General features: G+C 39.7%; 2 protein-coding genes across 4 annotated transcripts in view; one reads left to right on the top strand and one right to left on the bottom strand.

Annotated features, from left to right (window-relative positions):
- Nucleotides 1-117: 117 nt before the first annotated feature.
- csrnp3 (cysteine-serine-rich nuclear protein 3) lies at nucleotides 118-25,645 on the bottom strand. 3 transcript variants are annotated; one of them, XM_077536550.1, is made up of 6 exons: nucleotides 25,350-25,645; nucleotides 24,709-24,750; nucleotides 9,744-9,912; nucleotides 6,586-6,848; nucleotides 5,250-5,546; nucleotides 118-3,994 (listed from the first exon to the last, which is right to left on the bottom strand). In XM_077536550.1, exons 3-6 carry the CDS (start codon nucleotides 9,904-9,906, stop codon nucleotides 3,002-3,004), a joined length of 1,716 nt encoding a protein of 571 aa, XP_077392676.1. In that variant the 5' UTR covers nucleotides 9,907-9,912; nucleotides 24,709-24,750; nucleotides 25,350-25,645; the 3' UTR covers nucleotides 118-3,001. The 3 variants fall into 3 exon arrangements, with proteins under 3 accessions (XP_077392676.1, XP_077392674.1, XP_077392675.1); XM_077536548.1 differs by lacking the exons at nucleotides 24,709-24,750; nucleotides 25,350-25,645 and adding an exon at nucleotides 13,590-13,943; XM_077536549.1 differs by lacking the exons at nucleotides 24,709-24,750; nucleotides 25,350-25,645 and adding an exon at nucleotides 13,590-13,943 and having other exon boundaries at nucleotides 6,586-6,845.
- The window catches only part of xirp2b (xin actin binding repeat containing 2b), a 61,761-nt gene continuing 40,644 nt past the window's right edge, over nucleotides 4,529-25,645 (top strand). The window contains exons 1-4 of the mRNA XM_077536545.1: nucleotides 4,529-4,704; nucleotides 5,278-5,541; nucleotides 5,748-5,823; nucleotides 23,073-23,206. Coding sequence (XP_077392671.1) covers nucleotides 23,146-23,206 — 61 coding nt within the window. The 5' untranslated portion in view covers nucleotides 4,529-4,704; nucleotides 5,278-5,541; nucleotides 5,748-5,823; nucleotides 23,073-23,145. The remainder of the gene's footprint in view (nucleotides 4,705-5,277; nucleotides 5,542-5,747; nucleotides 5,824-23,072; nucleotides 23,207-25,645) is intronic.

Raw genomic sequence — 25,645 nt, 5'->3', positions numbered from 1 at the left:
GACGGGTGACGTGGACGTCCTCAAAAAAAAAAAAAAAAAAAAAAAAAGTGACGTAAATGTCAAGCTCATCTGGCCTCGAGAGGGCGCCGTATCCTAACATGACATTCAAACGTTACATCATGAAGACCAAATGACATTTATTTCAAAACCATGTAAAAATGAAAACTAAGCAAATTCTATCTTACAGATAAAAATCAAACACAGAAAAATGTATCACTTTGTGCAAAACGTATGCATTTCACAAAATCCAAAAAAAAATGAAAATGAAATCAGGCACATGAAGCTTTTACAACTCACAATCAGCATTTAAAAACAATACAAAATAAAATACCATTTTGAAATACTGAAGCAATTTACTCAATATTGACTGACCACAATAAATACATGTTTAAATATATCATTCATAAATAGTGGGGGGGGATAATTTGTGACTGAATGCAATATCATAGTGTCTCACCCTTACACTGTACTGTATGAGTTGGTCAAATAAATCAGTACTATAAGGACTTTGATTCTCTCCATTGCATGAAAGCAGTTTGTAGCCACCCACATAGTCCCAACTTAACACAAAACACACACACAAAAAAGAAATAATAAATAAATCCTGCATTAGCAGCTGAGTACTTGATTTCTTTTGTGACTTGTTTTTGGAAATTAGTGCTTATTTTGCAATTTATCTGCTTAGTCATTTTCCATGACTCAATTATTACTATGATCTAATATCAAGCTTTGATTGTCATCCATTTTTAATGTATGTAATGGCAATTATAAAGAAAAAAATAGGCAGCGTTAAGCCATAGATGAAACAAAAAAAATAATTAGTGGAATACTTTTTAGTAGATCACTATTGCACACAACAACCTCATTTAATGAATCAACATAAATAAACCTCATTAAACAACCAGACAGGAATATTGGTTGTACTGTCTTCTAAACCGAAAAAAAATTAAATAAAATAACCAGAAAAGACATTACATAAATTTTAGATAAATATTTAGTAGTTACTTTCAGTATGAATTTAAATCAGAGCTTTTTGAAGACATTTCAAAGTGCTTTTTAATTAATATCCCTGTATTAATGAAACACTTCATGTGGCGACGCTTCACTTTTTCACCATTCAAGTATTGATTAAAAAAAAAAAAAAAAACGAAAACAAAATACAACACTAGTCCCAAAGGTTACAATCGGACCAATGACAACTCAGGTTTTTTCATGCTTTTCTAAAGCATGTAATAGTAAGGGAAAAAAAACAAAAAAACAGCACTTTTTTTTTTTTTTTTTTTTGTATATAAAACAATAGCATTTTTCTTCCCCTTAAATACTGCTGCAATTCCCAAAAGAGCATGCGTATTATCAAAACTTTTACAATATATACTGTACGTATACTTCCTAAACAATAAATAAACTCGACGGTAATCCTTTTTGCACACATTTGGACACACACGATAGACATATAAAAGTTCCATCAACAGTACAATATTTGCTCGAAACTAGAACTTTACATCTGAAATTACAAGATAACATTGCGAAGCGCGACGTAATTAAGATTTGTTCCGCGTTGACGTTGATGCGAGGGGCTCCGAAACATTCCCAAGATGAAACCCGTGACGACGGCGATGAAAATGTGCCACGGTGCCGTGATCTGCTTTGAAATTGAAGTTTGGACGATGCAAAAGGCCATGAATGCAATGTGTTTCCTAAAAAAAAAAAAAATAAAATAAATAAGGTAGAATCTGTCATCCAGATTATGGTAATCCACGAAGACTGAATTGAGGCAATTGCATTTTTGTTTGTTCAAGATGTTTCACCTTTCACCCGAATGGCTTTTGTTGGTCATGAATTTATTTATTTTAAAAAAATATATACATATAAGGAGGAACTTGAAAAAAATAACAGCATATTAAATCAGTTTTTTATTTTTTTATTTTTTGAGTTCCTGTGTATTCATGTGTGCCTGTTTGCTGAGGTTTTTTTCCCTCTCAAATCCATATGGTGCTTACAAGACCTTATTGAGGCTTTTATATAAAATAAATATATAAATAAGTAATAATAAAATATATAAATATAATAAATATATAAAATAATAATAATAAATTAGATTTTTCACTCAAATTGTAAGTACATTTTGCAAGGAGAGATTTTAACAAGATTTTACTAGTTCATTTAAAAATAAAAAAAATTAGAGCGGTCAAACGAATTTAAAAAAAAATAATCACATCTTAGAATTTTGATTAATACGCGTAATCGCTTAATTAAATAAAAGGCTTTTTTTATCAACATTTTTTTGACTGACAAATTTAAAGTGCACCTGTTATGTGTGACATTTATCGTTATGAGGACGTCTTCAACATTATTTGATCCACTGCACACGCTCATCCTCCGCTTTTTCAAATCAGTTAATAATTACTTGCATAATTTAAAATGGAAAAAAAAAATGATCCCGATAGTTTGACATGAACAAATATTCAGAATGTCATACGCAAACCATTTATTAAATGCCTTCCTTTGATGCATGCTTATTCCTCAAACACAACCTGTGCTACCTTTTAACGTAACCATCCGCTATCAGTTAAAGGATCATCAGCGATCAAACTTAAGTGTGATTAATCTGTCTTAATTTTTTTTGTTTGTGATTAATTAACACTTGAACTTTGACAGCACTAATTAAAATAAAATAAAAGCTACTTAAGGGTTGAGGCATGAACTCATGACCAACTGAACTTTACTCTATATAATTTACTGTATACTTCTTGTTCAAAATGTGACCATTATCATTGCCTCAAAAGAATGTCCATTTCTTTAGAGATGTAAATCAACTGCTGAAACCAAAAAGACGCTCGCCTATGTTGAAGGCTGCTTGGTTTCTCCCGAGATCATTACACTCGTCACGACACTGCCCTGTATAAACACCCTATTGTGACGGATTAAAGGTGACATTTCTTGAACAAACAAGAAAAATTCCGTCGCCTCAATTCAACCCTAGACGTAAACGTGGCACCTTCTACACGGCCGGTAAAGAGAGATTCTTGGTACCGGTTGCAAGTAAGTTCAAGTCGGGGTGTCCGTTCACGTTGGCCTGCTGCGGCGGCTCGGCCGCGACGCACGAGCCGAACGGAGCGTGGGCGTTATTGTTCAGGTAGTTGTGAAACTGGTTCTCGGGCGCCTCCGCAAAGTCCGCTTTGGATGGCAGCTGCTTGTCGTTCTCGTGGGCGTAGTGGTTTCCCGTCAAGTTAAAATTCGTAGCGTATTGGTCCACCGGCTGATTGGCGAAGGCGCCCTGCGTTTGGGTGCCGTTGATCGGCTCTTGGAATGCTAAGGACTCCACGTAGGGTTCGCCCGATTGGCCGTTCGGGCCGCTGGGGGCGGGGCCAGAAGTCCCGAGCTGATAGTACTCGGCCGATGGGGAGTTCATTAAATAAGCGTTCCCGTTCACGTGGTTGTCGTCGTCGCCGTAGCACAGCACGGAGGCCAAGGGGACGACCTCGGTGTGACACAAGTTCTCCGACCTGTCCTCATCCTCTTCCTCGTCGTCTTCCTCCTCCTCTTCCTCCGAGTCACTGTTAGCTAAACTCTGAGTGCTGGAATCTGAAAGCCCGCTGAAAACGCTGCTGCTGTCCTCCTCGTCTTCATTGTCCTCTTCCTCGTCGTCCTCATCCTCCTCCTCCTCATCCTCATCCTCCTCTTCGTCCTCCAGAGGCTCGTCCATGTCGCCGGCCGGCTGCAGGTGCACGCCGGCTCCTTGCGGGACGGCGTCGGGCAAAGCGTAGTCCAGCCGGTGCTGAGACTGAACCAGGGGGTTTGAGCTGACTGGCTCGTTGCCGTGGTAACCGTTGGCGGGGGAAGCTTGCTCCTGCTCGCGACTCTTCTCCAGCTCCAGCTTCATGATGGTGTGCAGGAAATGGGTCCGAACGCGGATGGGGTTAAACTCCACCCTGCCGCTCGAATTGCTGCAGCCTTCTTTTGTGCAGCCGCATGGAAATGACATGCGGTCCACCTACAGGGAACAAACCACAAAGAAAAGAATGAAAGAAAAACAATACTCCGATGCCATGTTTTTAAAAGGGATACTTGCCTCATTTAGCCATTTACAGCAGTCAGAAGATATTTTATCTACAATTAAAGTGATAACTTCTTTAGTTTTCATGTACAATGAATTTAAAAAAAAAAAAAAAAAAAAAAAAAAAAAAGGTAACACATTTTGCCACTTTCTGTCACTATCAAATGACACCAAATGACATCACATGTACACAGAAAACAGGTAACGGCCAAACCCAAAAAACTGGAGCCGTGATTGGTTGTTACCTGTTTTTGTGAGTACCTGTGATGTCATTTTCAGTCGACAGCAAGTGGAAAAATATGTTTTTAAGTTATCAAATTAATTCTAGAGAAAATAACTTTTTACTTTTGTGAAAATCACGAAATGAGTATCCCTTCAATGTTTTTCTGATTTTTTTTTCTAAAGGTTGAAATTAATTTATCCATTCCAGCCTATAAAAAGTGTTTTTGTTTTGTAATGAGAAACATATAGGCTACACTAAAAATAATTTCACTGAAAATAGAAAGTCGTTTTTTTGTCACACCATGGCCAATGTGCTGCTGCCTGCGTTGGCCACCTGGGGGCAGTATAAGACAGCGTCCTGTAACGTACCGTACATTGACGTCTGCACAATATAAACGTTTTAGTTCCTCTCAGCTTTGAAAAAGGTAAGAATAGATGACCGAGTACTGTTATGACTGTCTAAATGTCCATCCATCCATCCTAGGAATAAGTTCAAATATGCTTTTCTTCTTATGTGTTTCTCATTTTGTTAGCGTTAGTATTATTAAGCTAGCCTAGCAAACAGCTATGTCGTTTTAAATACATGAGATGTAGTTCTCGCAGTGTTGTGTATAGTTTGACAGTAAACTTCAACTGGTAGTCACATTAAACAGCTTGAAATTTATTATTTCTGGGTGAATTGTTAACCATTTGCCAATATGCTAATTGTTATAAAGTGAGCTGAGTTCAATGCCACCATATCGTGCTCTTCAACTCGGCGGCTGAATGAAGGCTTGTGTTTTGAAAAATTTTGTATAGTGTTAATAAAGTAATAATTTTTCGTGAATCAGTACCGTGAGTCAGAAATGGACATAAATCTTCATTCTTTATCTATCATTACAACCTTAATAATATGATGAGGTAATGTATATGTTTGATGATATATATACTGGTCATGTTTGTCAAACTAATGATTTTTGTCCTGACTTACCTGGCACTTGATCCCCGCATTGCTGCAGGCGCAGGTCTCCGGCTCGCAGAAGACTCTGCAGTCGCACCCGCAGTCCTCTCTGGACATACGGATGGCTCGAAGTTCATGCTTCTCTTCCACGTCAATCTTCTTGACCCCGGAGGTACGGAGCAGGGCCCGCCGCTTTTTCGTAGTGAGAGGCTGCAGGAAGAAGTACTCGTCCACCTCCGTGTTGTCCAGGTCGATGTCGTCGTCGGAAATGTCCTCGGCGGTGAGAGTGTTGGCCTCCTCGGACTCGACTGTTCCGTTCTTGGTAAGCTAGAAAGCAGGAGGGAATCGTCAACGTCATGTTTTTTTTTGTTTTGTTTTTTAATCACAAATCTGTAAGATTGGCATGTTCCATCTCGTCTGTAATTTGCCTAATGTAAAAAGTGTTTCAAATAGCTTGAGAACAAATCTAACTCTTGAACGGTCAACTGCCATCGAAGTGTAGTAAATCTCCGCCTTTTCCCTCACTAGGTGGGAGCTGTGCTGTATTATGTTGCCTCAAGATTGAAAGTCTGGTTGTTTCTTAGAGAGGAAAACGTGAAAATAGGTAAGATACATTTTTATAAATCTTTGTTAAAAACGAATTGCTGCAATATATAAGTTACTTAATTTTTTAAAAGGTCTTTCAAGACACTTTTAAAATAGTACAGACACATTTAAATACATATAATATATTGAGACAAGAGCAATGTAGCAAGACAAAATGGATAAGTACCAATCGCTTTGTAAACAAATCGTGTCTGGAAAAAAATATGTTAAATATATTCAACTTTATTTCGCCAAGTTGTTGCACACAATAAAATCATCGTGATCCAGTGACATATGTTATGTAAAATGTATCTGGAGCCAGATCATTTTATTGTGTGCAACTACTTAACAAAATAAAACTGAGCACCATTTTTATCAGTGTAACTTATTTTACAATAATCATGGCCAAATATGTACATTATCTGTAGGCATAAAAAGCAGGATTACAGTTGATGATGATCAATAATTTTCAACAAAAACTGGGCTGTAATGAAATATTTACACTCCCATTCTTTTTCCTTTGAAATTTACCTGGTTTCGAATTAAGTGTGCTGCCATCTAGTGGTGGACCTACACACAATTTAAACAAGAGTTTGACGAAAATGGACTCATTAAGGGTGGATGTTGTTCTAACACCAACCTGAATGATCCAGCGTTTGATACCTCAAGCAAGATTTTTTTTTTTTTTCACGAATTCCACCCAGCCGCGCCGATATTTGTTATTTAAAGTGTGCCGATTATTACCCCAAAGCTGCAAATTGAGGAATGAACACATTTTAACCTTGAGTTTGATGGAGTTGAGTTTCTCCTCCTTGAGATGGTCCCTCAGCATGTCCCTGTGGATCCTCTCCTGCTCCATGGCAAACTCCCCGAGGGAGTACTGCCTGACCCAGCTGTGCCTGTTGGACATGCCCAGCGTGCTCCCGCCCTGGCTGGGCACGCTGGTGAAGCCCTGCCTCCGACTGAAGTAGTACACGGTCACCTTCTCAAAGTGCACCCTCCTCGTGCACAGACGCTTCTCTCGCTTCAGGATGGAGCCGGCTGCTGAGGAAAACACAGGGTTAAAATCGTGCCGTTATAAATGTCAAGGGCACATTTTTTAAAAAAAATTTTTAAGCACGTTTTAAAGACGTTAAGATTACATCCATTTTGGACTCAGGTTAGCTATTTGACCCAATTTAGGTTAGTTTTGCGCGGACCTCGCAGTTTTAGCCTTGGTTATACTGCCCCCAGATGGCCAAGGCATGCACAAGAGTTGCAAATCATGATGTCATGGGGCATGGTTTTGCTGAGAAAATTGTCCCTAACAGCGTGAAATATGAGAAATGCTTCTTCAAATTAGGATCTTTAAATGACTGTGTTGTGAAAAAAAAAAAAAAAAGTCATCCCTGTTCTGTACTACTACAGAACGCTTTTGAGGGGGTGCAACATCAGATTAACAAAAAAAACAAAAAAACAGAAAGCTCTGAGGGGGAAGAAGGCAACAGTGAAGTATAAATATTCCCCCGGCTGGCCCAGAGTTGAAGAGTACTCCACAATATGTACATCCCCTTATCAGACATTAAAGTTCTCCACACGGGACAACCCCGCCCACTTCACCTCTCCAGGAAAGCAAATGCTAATGAGCTCATTTTCGCAGATGTTACAACTAAGCACGTTGTAAGTGCGCCCGAACGTTTGCAAGTGACTCACTGGATCTCCTCTCCATCATATGGCGCCGCATAACAACCGACAGAAGGTCAGTCTTAGCGGGCCCCCGTCCGCTGGCAGCTGCGGTTGACAGAAGCCACGCTCAGACCCCGGGGACTCTCTCCTCTCCTTATGTTGGGGATTTTCTTGAGAGCATTGGCCCTGACACTTTCTGTTGTAATAAAATGGCCTTGTAGTCAGGAGGCATGTGAAAGCCTTTGGTCAACAAAAATGCAACCTTTTGACAGTTCAAATCAAGATAATTTCCTAAAAGAAAAGTATTAAAATATTGCTCAAGTGACGCTTAACTCATTCACTCCCTTCGCTCGCGGCTGTTTTACTGGATTTTGACTGATTTTGCAATGCCCACAAAATATTGTGTTATAGTGCTATAAAAACATGGCGTATGATGTGATGAAACCTACCAAAAGAAAGATTAGATTCCTGTTTCCATTTTGCAGCAATTAGCATTAGAATATAGCCAAGTGTCATCATTATTCACAAACCTGTTCAAAACACTGGGGAAAAGAGCTTGTTGCAACATGGCCCTGGTTGGTTGATTTCTTTATGGACTGTGCTGCCACCTGCTGGCCATTTTTTGCAACAACTACCATTGTTTTAAGCAAGTTCAGGTCAGAGGCTGCATTAAAGCTTTCTGTATGCTCTAGCATAAAGTATAAAATAAAAAAATATACGTTTTTGGGACCATGGTAGTATTTACAATAGAACGTTTTTCTACGTTTTGGGGAGTAAATGAGTTAAAAGCTAGCCTGGCAAGCCACACCCACTTTCTTGAAAGAACGAAAGTGGGTCTGCACAGGTTTCCATTGACCGCTGCTTGGCCCGGTTCTTTTGCTGTGACGTATTCTTCATGAATAACATGCGGCGGCGGTCCACCCATACATTTTGAATAGCGCACGGGAGAGACGATAGTTAGTTTCCTTCAGTATTGAACTCAGTATTAAATGACAGTTATTAAAAGCCAACGCAGTTGATGACCCTGAAGCATTTATTTCAAAAGAAGACGTGTGTCAAACTTGACTTATATATGAATGGACTAACAATTCTGCTTTACTAGCCGTCGCGAGATGAAGCCACCGGCGGCCATCTTACGTTGCCTCTCACTAAGGCTGCTCAATGTGAATACATTGATTTCTCTGCTGCGTTTTCATGTCATTTTTTGAGATGTAACGATATCCAAACATTACAATGTGGTAAATATCACAATATGAACCTCATAATATGATAACTCATGATACTGTGTGTAAAAACTCACAATTTTGCCCCCCACACCCCCAAAAAAACAATTTAAATATGTTTGTTGGTCTGACTGATTCATATGACAGATAACCGCCACAGTGGCCAAAACATTCCTAATTAAAATTAAACTGCACTAATAAACTAACCACTAGAGGGTGCTATAACTACAGAAATGGAATACAACCTCACCTTTTTAACATATGTGCTGTTTTTAATATCGTGACATGGCATTGTGGCAATTTTAATATCGTGATATCATCATGTTGTCATTATTACATCCCTAGTTTTCTGTCAGTACGGCAAAAATGGCAGTGATAAGACTGTGGGACGCACTACATGCACATTTTATTGGTAAGAATGTGATTACACAATCTGAAGGTCAGCTATATTTGTTTGGCAACTACACTAGCTGAAAATGAGGGGTTATATAGCACTGCAACTTAGCCGCTATGTAGGGTTAGCTTAGCATTATGCTAATGGACTGAAAGTCTAGATACAGAAGGTGAAATTCTCTCTGTTTCGTTGAACATTGAACTTGAACTGGGAGTGGCGTCAAACAGCTTGAAGCCTCTTTTATGAAGCATATAGTATTTGTTTCATCTCAAAGATGAATTTAAAACAAGTGTCAAGAAAGTGTCTTAGAAAGGGGGTTACTGGGTACATGCACAGCACAGCTTGAGACGTCATCGCCTCATTCATCTGGCTGGGCTAGCATGCTGACGCTAATTCCTAATAAGGGAGGCTGCCTGCGCATGCCGCCTTTCTATTACGCCAGTGGTCTCTCAGCATCACTTAGCCTCTCCTCTGCACGCCTATGACTGTGCATTCATATCACACCGCCTCCGACGAGGGCCCAGTTCAGACGCGCAGCATTGGAACAACACCATTAGTTCCATCTTGATTAAAATTACCTCCTTTGTTTCCTCCCGCCTAATGAAACGACAGCGTTTCCCTTCTCCCGGTTTGTTAGCGGCGGTGAACGACACTCACGGGTGAAAGGGCCAGAGGCGGACGGGTTGACGCTGTCGCTGCTGTCCCCGCTCTCGCTGCAGGATACCTCATCATCAGACTCCCTCAAGGAAGAGCACGGGGAGGAGGAGGCTTCCACCTCCTCGAATTTCCTCTTCAGTATTCCGCTCATGGCCTGACACATCTGCACCTGAAACACAAAGACGGCGAAAGGGGCCACGCATTATTTAATATCCAGTTTAGGAGGCCTCTGTAATCCTCAATACACTCAATTAGCGCCACGCGCGCACAGGCATAGACGCGCACCCCTCCCCAACCACACCTCCAGCTCTCCCGCCGCTCTGCCTGGCGCTCCCCCGGCAATTGATCACCTTGGCACAAAGGAGTAGCGATGGCCAGCGAAAGCCGCTAATTACATTCTCCATCTGATGTAGAGGAAGTTCATTTTGCTTCAGTAAACGTGCGGCTCAAAAAGGAGGCTTGACCAACATTTATGACAACGGCAAAGCTCATTTATGGAAATATGTGTTGTGAATATTGAGTACATGTTGTTTGTACTGAACAGGAACAGGATGCAAAATAGGTTAATGTTAGTTAGACTGGGCATGAAACTTGGGCCCCATGTCACCAGCACATAAAGGAGTACAAACAACCGATCTGTAGTTTGGGCATCACAACCTTTGACAATATGAATGCAATATGCAATGAAGCCAATATTTATTTTCAGTAAAAAGGGGGTTTGGGGGGGGATTTTGCGCCGACTCCAATTTTCTTTCACAAATGTGCTACATGTCATGTTTTGATGTGGATTCAGAGACCTCACTAATCCAATATTTAACTAAAAACTTTAAAATTCAATGAATTTATTGGAGTTTATAAACCGCCTTAAAATAATGTATAAAGTACATTTTAAAATTTTACCAATTAACATGCAAATCAATTTTTTTTTTTTTTTTTTTAAAGGGAAAGTGAGTACAAATTAAGAGGAACGGATATTTTTTCTAAACGTAAATACAGAACAAAACAAGAGATGTATTTTAACTCAAGGTGTCAGTTGGTAGAATAATCTGGATTATAAAGCTAAATCATCTCAGTCCATTTGTATTTTAAAAAAATGTATAAAAGCTCAATTACTGGGAAAAAAAAAAAATAGTATAAGGTGTTGAATCATTTTGTTTAATTGTTACCATGAAAGCATCTTGACTGCTTACTGCTTATTTTTATTTTATTTTTTATCAAGGGTAGATATAAGTTTTACTTCTTTCTGTCCCCTTTCATTTCTTTTTTTAAAGAATTGAATAATTTTGAATTGAATACTGACTTCTTCTTTTTTTTAAATACAAATGACAAGTTTTTTTTAAATTTTTTTTATCTTAGACAGACATCCTTTTAAATTTCTAACAAAACGCTCAGAAGGTTATTAGTACATCTTAAAAAAGTTAATTGGGAAAGTTAATCAAGTAAATGTCATAGCTCTCGATAGTTTTCCACAAGTAAATATTTTTTCCCCAAAATTTAAAAATACCTGAAATCTTAAACGTTCACATTTCTTTGTTTTAATGTCAAACAAAAACAAGTGCTTCAGAAGGTTCTCAGGGGTTAGTAGCATCTCTGAAAATGTAAATAAATAGCTCCCTGAGATTAAAATTTTTAAGATTTACCTTATATCAACTGTCAGATTTTAGAAAAGGTTGATGACAATATTTGTCAAAATGCACAATATCGGTTCTGGCCGATTATCGGTCTATCCCCCAGTTTAAAAAGGTCCCCGCTTGAACAAATCTGAGTCCCTGATAACCTGGGCAGAACAGCTTTCGTGCACGCAATGACTGGCAGCTTGGAAACAGCAAGAAGGGCCGGCATCTTCGGCGAGCCTCATCCTGTCTATCCGTCAGAGCAGCTTGTGGGGGAGTTCCATTCACAGACGGCCGGCGCGTTTCATCTGGGGCTCTGCTATCGAGTCATTACAGATGCAAATGCTTCCTGGGAGACGCGCTGCCTGAGAGAAGAGATGCGAAGTAGAGGTGCAGCCCAGATAGGAGAACCACCACTGCCAGAAAGAGAGGCTTCATTGTTCCCCGGGGGTTAGGATTGTTTTTTGCGGGGGTGCCACAACCACCTCCAGCCTTGTGGATTAACCATCACTACCCGAAACAGAGGCGTGCATTCCAACATTTGAAAGTAAAGCTGAGTCAAGTCAGTTCCCTTTTCTAAATTGGAAAACAATTCAAAATCTCAAGTGCTCAGTCCCACGGACGTCACAAAGAAACATTCACGCTTAACTTGTAGTTGTGGAAATTTCCAGCAGAAATAGCGTGGGCAGCTTCCGTCCGAAAGGTTTCAAATTAGACACCATTGTTAGCAACCTATCTATGTGTACGCTTTAGCTCTCCGCTGAGTGAGGCTGCGTTAGGCTTTGATATTAAAAAGTGGTTTCCATGGAGATTCCAGTGTACCCTCACAACTAGCGCTTTCCCCATGTGACACTGTTCGACAACAACAAATTGCACAAGGTCCCACACAATGCGGAAATCCACACACATATACGCTACTTAGTGTATGTATAGACATGTATGTACATATATTTTTGTATTGTCAATATTAAAGTCTTTGTCTGTCTTTCTAGTAATGAAGAAAACTTAAACCAAGTCACAGACTAATTTTTCAACATTTACTAAATGAATGTAACCATATACAACCTAATTGAAATAAAAGTGTACACACCGTCTTATAACTGGGGATGTGACTGTGTTAACCAATCACCGTGTTAACCAATCACATTCACACTCATTAAATTTGAGTCAGCAAACACCTGCTACCATTTTCAAAAAGTTCTCGTAGGCTTTTGCTGACATTTTTCTAGTCCCATCTTACAGCGCAAGCGATAAAATAGAACACTGCAGAATTTACAGTTTCTCTTTTTGTGCATGTATTAGGAGTGTGACAATATATTGATATCGCAATATTTGTAGTTAATATTCAGCCACTATAACGGCTCCATTGTTCATGACTTATTGAGCAATTACTTGGCAGGCCACTAGGGGGAGCGCCTCATAAGAGAGGTGGGGAAATGGTCGGAAGTCTTCAGGCGAAGAAAACTCATGAGCTTAGTTTTTTTTTTTTAATTATTATTATATATCCATCCGTCCATTTTCTTAACTGCTTGCTCCTCACAAGGGTCGCGGGGCGTGCTGGAGCCTATTCCAGCCGGCTTCGGGCAGTAGATGGGGTACACCCTGAACTGGTTGCCAGCCAATTGCAGGGCAATTATTACATATATTATTTTTTATTATTATTATTTTATTTATATGTTATATAATATCTATTTATATATTATATTATGTATTTATATTATATTTATATTTATTTATATTATTTTATTATAATATTATGAATTTTTTTTTTTAATTATTTTTTATTTGTATTATTATTATTATTATTATTATTATTTTATGAGTTTTATCGTAGATTATCGTGGATTTATTACCTGCCCAATATCAATAATCGCCGTGTCGTCATATCGTGAGATAATTGTTATCGTGAGCCTTTTATCGCATGTCGTATCGTATAGTGATGTCGCCAGAGGTTCCCACCCCTAGACACAGTACACAGTATACACATATACAACACAAACTAAGTCGACTCAAAATCGAAATGATAAGATGTGATTTTTCATCACCTGAGCCAATGCTTAATATTAGAAACCGAAAAAACCTCTCCGATCCTCAAATCAACCGCCACTCCATTTTCCACACCCATTTCTATTCTCGTAATTGAAAATGAGATGACAACAGGCAAAACATGCATGCGGCATCACGGCAACTCCCTCTGGCGCCGGCCGGCCCGGCCCTCGCGGGAACCACTGACCTGCATCCACTGGCGGACTCTGACTCCTTTCAACCTCTTCTCACAGCAGGACCGCTACGCTATCATTAATGCGGCAATTCACACATGATAAATGAAGAGCTTCCCATTTTGTCTCAGTCCACTGACTTGCAGCGGCCCCAGAGGTCCATCAGCATGAGGTTTAAAAAAAAAAAAAAAATGAGACAAAGAGAGGGGGATGCAGCCTGACAGATGAGGCTGTCGATACTGTATGCTTTATTACAAGAAGCAATCAAACAATCTTTCACACTTTAGCTCCCTCTTTGTCATAGTGTTGCTCTCCCTGCCACACAAAGGCTCATTAGCGGCAGCCGGCTGGTAGGCAAGGAGGCTGAATGGAGCTGAGGCACAGTCAGCCTGAGAAGTCACATGGGTGGATTGTCTGAGAGCGAGCAGTGGAGAGAAAGAGAGAGAGAGAGAGAGAGAGAGCGTGCCTCCTCTCCTGCTGTCTGCAGATATTTTTACCAACATGGTAGATGGGGAAAGGGAGGGCGTGTGGGCAGGGGCTAGCAGTGAGGGGGGGTGCAGGAGGCAGAGTTGTGGGGGGCGGGGGTCGTCGGGGGAATGTCAAGGAAACGGATGAGGAGGCGTATTTGAGCGAGATGGCGTTAAAAAAAATCAAACAAACTAACCATCTGATAGGAATATAAAATCACAGAACATTTGCATTCAAACGGCACACACAAGAACTCCAAGATCCAAAATATTGTGACACAAGAAAAAAAATTATTATCATTATTATTATTATTATTATTACTACAACAGGTGTTGGAGAATTTTCAGTAGTTAGGCGAGATGAATGAAACCATTTGGAAAACAATGACATTTGGGTTTCTTTATATTTGAAGCTTCAAATTATCATGAGGAGATTTTTATGCAGTCTGGTTAGGTTTTGGGAGGAGAAAGGGAGTTCAGCTAGACAGGAAAGCAAGCAGTCTGTTCCGAGCAGGCTTCTTATCAGTCAAGGTCACTTCAATATTGCTTCATGTACAGGAATTGAAAAGCCCTTTGTGAAAGAAAATGCAGGTGTCCACAATACAGTATAAACTTAATACGTGCTAAATAATTATTTTCCATAACACAGGAAAACTTGAAGCCTGGAGAAGTTTGCCCAGAGCCAGTTTACAGTCACTAAAAACAATCCCCAACAAAAATAAATGCAAATTGCTTGAACATGTCATAAATATAGCATTTTTACATGTTACATTTATTTTTTAATTCAATCTAGAGCAGCACGTGTTGTAAAGCCCCAAAAGGTTACTACAGGTAGTTAATGCCGTGTGTGCTGATGTCAATAATGGCATCGTGATTAAAAACCAATATTGCTCTCATTATCTCTGCTCTTGGTCTCTCTTACTCCCCGGGGTACCGTCTGGCTCTTTAATGGCGAAATTCTGCACAGTTCTCACCAGGCAGCCACTAACCGTGTCGTTTTGATGTGGTGCAGGTAGTCAGCTTTTAGTGCTTTTTTTTGTCAGAAAACAGCTGCTTGCCGAGGCCAGAGAGCACGCTGTGAGAGCGCTGAGTGTCGACAAAACAGTAAAGTCACAGCTGGACGGATCAACACAGAATATTGTTCGAAAGTTATCAAAAGCTAAGCCAAGATGATGGTTCTTGCGTCCGTGCTACTGGATTTTCTATATATGACTAAAGGTGCCGATATTTGCTGTGTGAAGGCTGAGAGAAGAGCATCCAAGCATTTGTATCCGTTTTGTTTTTTTTGTTTTTTAGTTAACACTACTAATGTAACAATATCCAAACATCACGATATGAAGGTCACGATACGATAATTATCACGATATTGTTGCCGATATTTAAAAAATATCGCAAATTTGTAAAAAAAAAAAAAAAAAAAAGTACAATATTGTGCTTTTGTGCATAACAGCAATGCATATAAACCACCTACAATCTCTAATAACAATATTGAGGCACTTACTTGGTAATGCAAGCACACATCGATCGCTTCACAAGCAAATTAGGTTCTCCTTCATCTGACAATTAGCACAGATTTTAAGCATAGAAGGCCAAAACATCCCTAATGAAAATTAAACTGCACTAATAAACTAGCCACTAGAGGGTGCTAGAACTGCACAAATGGAAATCAACCTGGCGTTTGTTTTTTTTTTTTTTTTAACAGATGTGTTCCTTTAAAATATTGTGAACATGACGACGACGATATTGTGGAAGTTTTAATATCACAATATTGCCCTTCTCGTGACATCCCTAGTTAACATATAAAGATAACATTTGTAAATGTGATAGATAAATAGATCAATTAAGCAATGAAAGGGAGACTGCATAAACAGTTTATTGAAAAGGGGAAATGCCTTTAATCCATTCCAGCAGAGGATAAAGATAATATAATACGCATGTGAGTATTATTATCTGTTCATTTATGACTATTATTTTCACAATGTGCACCAACACCTTGTGAAAAGTCTTCCCAGGAAAGATACAAATGTGCCTTCATAGTTAATTTTTTTAGGTGTATGGTGTGATGTCCCAATACTTTTGTCCACATTGTGTACTTCATAGTAGCAAGATTTGTTTTTTGTTTTTGTTTTTTTCATAAATGGTCCCCCCCCCCCCCCACCCGGTTGCAACGTCCTCTTTTAAATATGCAGTTTGAAAAGGAGGCCAGAGGAAGTGCACCGCTGAGCGCTCCAAGATTACACGGCTGCATCACAAAGAGCAAAGAGCAAGTCAGGCTAATGAGAGACGTGCAGCGGGCAAAATAAGAAGACGCTCACTGTTGTTTATCTGTTGATGTAAATCAACACTGTCTCTTTACTACAATGCTATCACTGGCTTAGTGTGCTTAAAAATATTTTTTTTTCTTTTGTCTGCTTCCTCTAATGGGAATTCAGTATAGGAAATCATTTATATCAGCTCAGAAATTCCCAGTGAGCGCTTGCCTAAACAATACAATATACATGATATAACCATCATGACGCTACTCGTCTTTATTGAATACTCGTGTATACTTGTTCTTGCTGAATCTATCAAATTCAATTTTTGTTTGATATCTCTATGATCCTGCTGCATTTGTAAATACAATGTTTCGTCTGTGTTTTGTACAGGTACTGCTAGCCTCCTTTAAAACATTTTCAATGCATCCAGAGTGTCAATAATTCATGTTTTGCTAGTGGAACAAAACATATATCAAATCCTAATCTACTATTCTCCGGTTGTCTGGTCAATTTCTCTTCAATTTGTCCCTGGAAGGCACCTTGTGCACGTCTGTCTGTCTGAGTATCACATTTATATTCTGTCCTATTACATAAGAAGCAAACACTGGGGGGATGCCATGCATTGGCTTCACCATGCGCTGACCTATATTTCTTTTCCTTAAAACGATGAACTGAAGACGGCAATCGTACGCAAACGAGCTTAAAAGAACAAATGTCTTGTGTAGTCATAATAATATTGAGGTCATATGCAAAACAGTTGGCAACCTCCCACTGTGCTGGATAAAAGGTGCATTCCAAAACGTGATGATTGGAATGCTCTCCGAGCAAGCAAATGAGGATCACTTGAAATCCACTCCAGATCTCCTCTTTGTGCGAACGGTGCTTTTAATGCGAAATACAGTGGTGCCTTGAAAAATGAGTCTAATTTGTTCCGTGAATAAATTATCTTTCCCCGTTTGAAATGTATGCAAACGTCATTAATCCTTTCCAGCATGTCAACCCCTTCCACAGGAAAAAAAATAATCAGGAATTGTTTTGTAACTTTTATCAGAAAAAAATAGCACACTACAGCATTGTACTTAATAACAGCATACAGTAATACCATAATTAAATAAAAGGTACAAAAATTAAACAGCATGACTTCATGCTTCAATGCCCATGGGCATCGTGATGTTAAGACACACATATTACACAAGACAGTTGCAATAAAGTGGCTCAGTAAGATACAGTAATATTAGTTGATCCCCCCAAATATAATTGTCAACCTGCATCATTTGTGTTCAAATATCCCTTGCCTAATGGTTATTATAACTACAATAAAAGTGATACTAGTTTTGTTAGTCTGTTTATGCCATTTTGCATATTGTGTTAGCATTAAGCTAGTGAACATTAGGGAACATTCAGTTCACGTTGATTATGGCGGCGCCATATGGGCAAAAGCGGTATTGTTATGACTGAAGGAAGACTACATTTCCCATGAGGACAAGCGCATTGTATCCTTTTTTTTTTTTTTTTTTTTTTTCCCCCTTCTTTTCAGCAGCTCACTCCAGCGAGTGAAAGCCGGGCCAATGTTGTTTCCTGACCGTCCTTTCATCCGGGTAGCTTCCCATTTTCTTTTTTGTCTCCTTAGACAAAACTTTTCAGTTGTTTTGCAGCTAATCGTGCGTCGACATTCAAATTAACTTCCGTCTTTGTAATGAATGGGGAAAGGTGGAAGTAACGTATGCCAAAAAGCAGTCTGCACATTTGTAGTTTTTTTTTGTGGGTGGCAGTGTTCCTACCATCCTCCTCAAAGTTGCTATAGTGCCAGTACAAATGATACAGACCCCTTCAGGCCATGTTAAAAGGTACCATTCAACTAGTTTTTAAGTAAACGTTTCATCAGAAGAGTTATGGACATATTTTTATTAAGGTTGAAAATTTCCTTAGTGCTACTTTAAATACACAGTATGCAACTATTTTTGCTTTTTCTGTCTAGAGGACAACTGCATGCTACTAGTAACAATTTACTAGGGCTATGCACGGTTTAGTGGTGATTCAAATTGAGATTCGAGAGTATTCGAAAACTGGCTTAAAAAAAAACAAAACAAACAAAAAAAACTTGTGATGTAATCCACAAGTAAGTCGCTTATAGTGGAAAGCAGAAATGGGGAGGATGTATTTGTGCATCCTAGTCAACTTAATAGTGAGCTGAATTATCTTACTAGTGAGGACAGAGTGTACTAGTGCATGGACTTTAGCGCGATAACAATACATGCTTAATGCTTTTCAATGTGAAATTATGGTACTATTGTACTAGTATGAGTAAGCAGGGCGAGTTTGATGTACTTAGCGCTTTCTTAGCCACGGTTAGCTAGGGGGTGTTTTTTCAGGCAACCCAACTGCCTGGAAATGCAATGCATTAAAGCACTTCATTATGATGAATGGTTGATTTATGACAGTTGGTCAAAACACATTTATGAAATATTATATGTCCTACGTTTTCAGTTACACACCGTCAGCAAATTAATGATCGAAACTTTCGAAACATGCTCCCGAGGGAGTTTCATGCCTCCAAGGGTTGCGTGGAGCATCTCCATAAGAGAACATCTAGGAAATATTTTCATGATTCATCAGAACAGCCCATCTCGGCATTGTGGCTCCTTGTCAGCGAGCATTTCACGGTGCATGCCTGCCGTGGCCAAAGTAAGCAGTACATCAGAACAGCTTAGGATTCAACATGCAGTTAATGCTGAAGCCGGGAACAGGTGAACTGCCACCCACAATTAAAACACGAAAGGTCGACGGTAAGGCCTTGTCAACCAGGCGAGAGAGATTTAAAAATGTTCTCATGGTCCTAATCAGGGATGGGCTCTCAGTGGTCCCTCGATTATTTATTTATTTATTTTTAAAGTTTATTTTTTTGGGGGGTGAAGAATATTTAAAATTGCATTTTTGTCATACATCTGGTTAGAAAGTGTGCGGTCCTCTTACGATGCTAGGCGCAATATTGTATAATATAAAGACTGTTTGGTGAGTTACTGTGCAATTCACACGCCTAACATCAAGTAGGGATGTCACGATAAGAGCGTGATATTAAAACTGCCACAATATCATCGTCGTCATGTTCACAATATTTAAAAGGAACACATCTGTTAAAAAAAGTCAGGTTGATTTCCATTTATGCAGTTCCAGCACCCTCGAGTGGCTAGTTTATTAGTGTTTTTTTAATTTTCATTAGGGATGGTTTGGCCTTCTATGTTTAACATTATGCTAATTGTCAGATGAGGGGGAATCTAATTTGCTTGTGAAGCAACAAAAATGTGTGCTTGCATTAGCAAATAAGTACCTCAATATTGCTATTAGAGATTGTAGGTGGTTTATATGCATTGCTGTTATGTACAAAAGCACATTATGGTGCTTTTTTTAGTATGAGCTCTTTTTTTTTTTTTTTTTTTTTTTACAACTTGCCAACTCCCCCACAATATCGTGATAATTATCGTATCGTGACGTTCATATCGTATCGTGATATTCGGATATCGTTACATCCCTAACATCAAGCTCCGCCATTCTACCACATCATAAACAACTTGTTTTTACACAGAGACACGCCATAATATATAATTTCTTTTCTTTTTTTCTTTTTTTTCCCCACTTTCACACTTTTTCATTCCCGTACACTCCGAGAAGCCGAGGGTGCATCCCAGTGGAACTGGCTGATAGAATTGCGGCGCCTTGAAGACAAAACCCTGAAATCACAAAAGAGCCAGCGTCGCGCCGCACAGCCAGCCCGGGCTTGCGTTCGACCCCATCCATCACCTGTGTCGCGTTTGGCCGTAAAAGGCAGCCTTGGAAGAGGGAAGAGAGAGAGAATGAGAGAGAGAGCGTGGCGGAGAAACTGATCAAAAGAGATATAGAGAGAGAACATAGGTCTCAGCTGGGCTCCACTGAGGCCGAGGCTGATTATATGCGGCAACAGATGATGTCAGTGGAGGAACCAAAAGCTAACAACGCACACGCCGCTCAGATATTCATCAATGCTGTTTTGTCGAGGCTTGTTCTTAAAATAAATGGCACGGGTGTTAGTGAGAGGTCAGTTGGTCTTCATCTGCATACATTTACATCACATCTAGGAATGGTGCATCTTATTTACACCATCTGAATTAGTTTACAGTGACTCCTTCGGATAAGAGTGACCTGACTTACAACTTTTTAATGATACATATAATGACATGTCGTGTATTTCAAACAATGCCTTATAATTGCCTGAGGATTTTTTATTTTTATTTTATTTTTATTTTTTGTGTTAATCAGGGGCAGATATAAGTTTCACTTCTTTCTGTCCCCTTTCACTTCTTTTTTAAAGAATGGAAAAAAAAAATTGAATTTAAGTCTGCTTAGCATAATGCTAACAAACAATGCAAAATGCCATAGACAGGCTAATGAATAGCATTTGTGTCATGACATTAGTATTTTTTATTTTTTTTTGTTTAATTTACGCAACAAATATTTGAATCCGCACGCTGGACAGTTAATATAAAACTACACACGGGCATAAATTCTTTATGAATAATGGTGAATATTACTGCAGCTTACTGAGGAGTTGTGCCCATTTTCTCCATCACCAAAAGGAGTTGCACAATTGCAATGAATTAATCATGATGCACAGACTGCTTAATTCAATATCTTATATTTAGTTATCTTTTTTATAATGTAAAATACTATAGAGTGCTACTTTTATTATTTAAAAATATATATATATCAGGATGGAACACATTGATGCCATTTCTATTCATTGCAATGGGGAATGATGATTTGAGCTTGGTAAAATTTTATTTGTACCAAAATTCTCATCATCATCACCATAAATTAATATCATACAGTTACTGTACTCTATGAGTGTTATTAATTTGTCACATCATGCACACAACACTCATACCTGACAATTTATGCAAAACGTGTAGTGGGCAGCGTTATCCCGGCAGCGCGATAAAAATCAGATGGTGCAACTGAGCAAATAATTAAGCAAACTTGTCAAACGCCATCGTCGTCAATCTCAGTCGAGTTCTGCAAACGCCAACGACACATATCCATTCCCCCAATTACACACAAAGGAATCCAGTTATGGAAATGGGGGGACATCTACGGATTTATGCAAATGAGGCTTCACATGCTCGCTGTACATTTGTTAACTTGCACTAGCCCCAGGCTGCAGACAGATCTGAAAAAGGAAGGGTGGGGGTAGTGATGCGCGGGTGCAAGTGTGCTGCTGCTCAGCACTCACGGACGGAGGAGCCGCAGCCTCCCTCCCTCCCTCCCTCCCTCAGCGACGCTGCACAGTGCTGGGAACCATTGATCTGCTCTTCCTCCACTTCCAGCAATAAAGGAGAGGAAGCATGGCTGCGTGTTATGTACACAACTAAGGAGCAAAGATGACCACTGTGGCTTCGGATTACAGCCTTGCATTGTAAATAACAGATTTTTGCATGATGTACAAACAAGGCGCGATCACACGTCAGAAAGCGGTCCCACAGTCGGACTCGTGTTTTTGATTTGCTCTAATTCCAGTCACAGCCACATGCAGCCCCTAATCAGGAACCCTCAGCCATCACGTCAATCACAATGCCCGACTACATTATTCATGCGTCGATTTCTTATTTATGACTGTATTTTCCCATGTTATCGCAAAGTTCACAAAAAGCAGGCTCGCTGGCAGAAAGCGAGCCTGCCAAAGCAGCGTTTCATGGAGACGGGGATGCTTTCATCTCGCGCACAGGCTGGGAGGGCTGTGGGATCGGGGGTGGGGGGGGGGGGGATGTTCACATTCCGCAGACAAGCTTTATGATTTATATATAAACTCTTATCATGGTGTGAATTTGATTTTTTTTTTTTTTTAATGGATGTAAAAACACTCATTGCAAAATATAGTATTCAAAATAAATGGGGGCTGATTTCCCCTAATAACGCTGATTGAATTCACTGTTCTGTATTTTGTCACATGTTGATTCATAAATGTTTATATCAGTGCTTCTCAAATTATATTTTGATACCCATCCCTCACCAACTCTCCGGCGCAGCTATAAATAGTCGCATTTGTCTATAAAATTGCTGTTAGTCAGGAGCTAATACTCCTTATGCACTGTCTGGCAATGAGAACACCACTGCCACCTACTGTTGTGGATGTGCAATTACAATATATTCTAGTACGACAAAAAAAAAAAAAAAAAAAGTTCCTTGGGGTCACACGCGTCTCCTGGCCTCTCACCAATTTAAGAAGGACTGGTTTAAAATGCATGTTTACCATTGTCAATTCAATTTTGTTGGACTATGTTCATTTTGGGTGTGATTCCACTGTTGCCCACAAGATGGCAGCACTCTTGTTTGAAAAGTGTTGCTTAATCTCTTGATTTATTCCATTATTTTATCAATAAATTGAATAATTATCTGTGGTAACATTTTATGTTGCATTAAAGTGCATTAGAAAACTATCTTCCCCCTGATAATGGTTTATCAACCAATTATTGTTTATTTGGTATTGTTTAGTGATTTAAAAAAATAGCTAACCAATATTACGAGAGTAATTGATGTTGTACTCACCAGTTTTTTTTAAACTGATTCAGTTGCTGGTTTGTCAATTATTCTCCAAAGTAAAAGCAGATGTTTGCAAATGTCTTCGTTTTGATTAAACACAAAAGATAATCAGCTTGCTTTCATGAAGGACTACAGAAAGAAATCAGAGGATAATAATTACTGTTGAGAGGCCAATGACTGCATCCAAACTCTTGTGTCTGTGCAGTGCCTGCTCAGCACCCCACCCATCGAAAGGGAAATGAACAAAGTGAATCGCTTGCAAGTCTCTCTGAAACTCCATGTTACGCATCCATACCCACCTCAGGTGCATCCTGCCTGCCATCATGTCAAAGCCAAAAGGTAAGCAGAGCTGCAATGAATTTGATTGGTTAGATTAGTTAGGTTAGGTTCTGGTAAACTCATTTGCATTATACAATGACAAAAAAAATGCTAATGGATTAGTTATTGAGGTTTTTATATCATTTGTATGCACTTTTCTCAGGTAGTCATTAACATTTTCTCATATTTATCCAATTTAAACACTGTCAATGTTAAAACATTTACAGATTTTAAAAAATAGGTAGACTGCTGTTCAAAAAAAAAAAAAAAAACATGCACAAAAGGGCCTCGACACGTCAACTGCGTTATAGCGAAGGAATACTGTAATCAATTTGACTGTACGCCATGTACAATGACGAACTGCACCAGGAATGAGCTATGCACCAACTTAAAAGCAATACAAAATTATACATTTTGGAATAAAATATTCTACAAATAAACTGATAAAAATGGTTTACTGGAAATCAGGCCTTTATTCACATTTCAGGGTTGGGGGACTATTTAAGCACTGTGTGCTTTTGGTTTAAACATGTTACTTCATATATGACTGTTTTATATGGTTATTTTTGTGTTTGACTAAAAGTAACTAGCATTAGCGATAAATGCCATGATGCTGTACATTAGAGTTATTTTTCAAATGCCCATGTTGTAGAAATTTGTCCCTACTCAAGGAAATGAAATGAAAAATGGACTCTTGAGATTGAAGAAACACAATAATAATTTTCTATTTCAGAGGTATTGGTGGGGGTTTTACTTTTACCGCTGCCTAATTTTAGGAGTCCTTTTTGAGTAGGTGTGCGATCATACTCGACTTCTCACCAATCCACAAGTACCAAAACATAACACACGTTACCTTTCAGCACCACGCACAGAAACAGTTATGATTATGTTCCATTTTGTCCCCGTGAAGAGAAAGACCCAGTGTGCCGAAGAAAGTTACATTCAATTTACTTCAATTTCAATGCACAACAAAGCTGTCCAAAATGGCGTCCGGTTTCAGCTCTGCAACCTGACCAAATACCATCTTCAAGACAATCTGCTGGATCAAAACAGTGTAATTAACCCAACGTTGGGTAAAACTACCAGCAAGTGGGAATACAACCCAGCCTGTAGCGATGACATCACCATAACTGAGCAATCTCTTTATGACAAGAAACATCTTGATAGACAAACATGTTTAACTGCTCGTCTTTTAACACTCCCCCCCATAAAAAGCTGAAACATTTTCATGTCACTGATGTTTGATTCATAACAAGCTCGGCATATCAAACTCACAATAAATATTCCAAAGAGTCTCCTTTTTTTCTTTTTTCTTTTTTTTTTAATGAGCGCGATATCAGAGGCGTCTCTGTGGTCTAATCCAACGAGACCGGTGCAGATGTCTGTGTTGACTTTACACTGCATCAACATCACATCATGTCGCGTTACCACGGGGTCCTTTGAAGCAGCCGAGCAACAGTTTTTTTAGTGTGTGCGGTTGCACATGTAATCACCAATTCGGCCTCGTGACAATTCGATCTTACCTTTTAAAAAATGATATTACACTGCAGCCGCCTGCTTCTGTCCTGTGGAGGATACAGAGAGAGCGAGAGAGAGAGAGAGAAAAGAATCACCATTAGCTTCTGAAGCAGGTTGCATAACGTAAGGCAGAAAGAAGCAACCTGATGTAAGACACGGAAATAAAGAGGAAATCACGGTAGGAAACTTTGGCACTAATAAGGGAGATGATAAGGGAGATGGATAGTGGTGTTGTTGGGGGGGCGGATGGAGGAGGGGGGGGGGGGGTGTTAGACTTCCTGTACTGCAGTGGACTCTGCAGGCTTCCAGACTCACTTCAGGAAGCTGGCCTGGCTTGCAGCAGTCTTATGTCAAGGCAGGGTGGCACACATGTGCACTCTCTCCATAATTATGGGGAGGGAGGGGGAGGGCTATGCAACACTGACACATCTATTGTGCAGAGGAAGCAAAAATGAAGCACAGTTCACAGGCAAGACAAAGAAAATGTGGCTGCAATTTTGGGGGACAGACTGAGCAGAGTTTGGACTAATGTCACGTGACAAAAACGTGAAGTGTCATTTTAGAGCCTGGTGCGAAACGTTACATGCAAAGACGGTGCCGCCAACTAACTTAAAGGCTAATTGTGTATAGTCTTGGCTCCACTCACCATTCATGTCGCTGTGCAGCCAGTCAATTAAGTCAACGCCCCTCCCTCAGTTCCACGCAGCGTCTCGGCGTGTCTTCCATGCACGCGGTGCGGTGGGCGCAGAGATCGTTCAAGCAGGGGCGGGGGGCGGGTAGACGAACCGGTCCGGGTGTCTTTTCGGTATCGGCAGCAGCAAGCAAGCAAGCAAGCAGCCTTCCTTCCGGCTGCCGGGGAACAATAGTGCGGCATCAGACTGACAGGCTCTCGGGCCAACGTGACTTGCTTCGTCCAATCAGAGCTCAAACACCAGGAATCAG

The sequence above is a fragment of the Festucalex cinctus genome, chromosome 11, assembly GCF_051991245.1.
Source record: "Festucalex cinctus isolate MCC-2025b chromosome 11, RoL_Fcin_1.0, whole genome shotgun sequence".
Lineage (NCBI taxonomy): Eukaryota > Metazoa > Chordata > Actinopteri > Syngnathiformes > Syngnathidae > Festucalex > Festucalex cinctus.
The sequence above is the reverse complement of the archived record's forward strand: the minus strand, read 5'-3'. Positions and strand labels throughout refer to the sequence as shown.

Bases quoted from the DNA above. Each gene is read 5' to 3' on its own strand.
- csrnp3 (XM_077536548.1), bottom strand. The intron at 6,849-9,743 runs GTGAGTGTCGTT...TGTTTTCCTCAG, and splicing joins CGCCTCTGGCCCTTTCACCC to CAGCCGGCTCCATCCTGAAG. The intron at 3,995-5,249 runs GTAAGTCAGGAC...TGTTCCCTGTAG, and splicing joins ATGCGGGGATCAAGTGCCAG to GTGGACCGCATGTCATTTCC.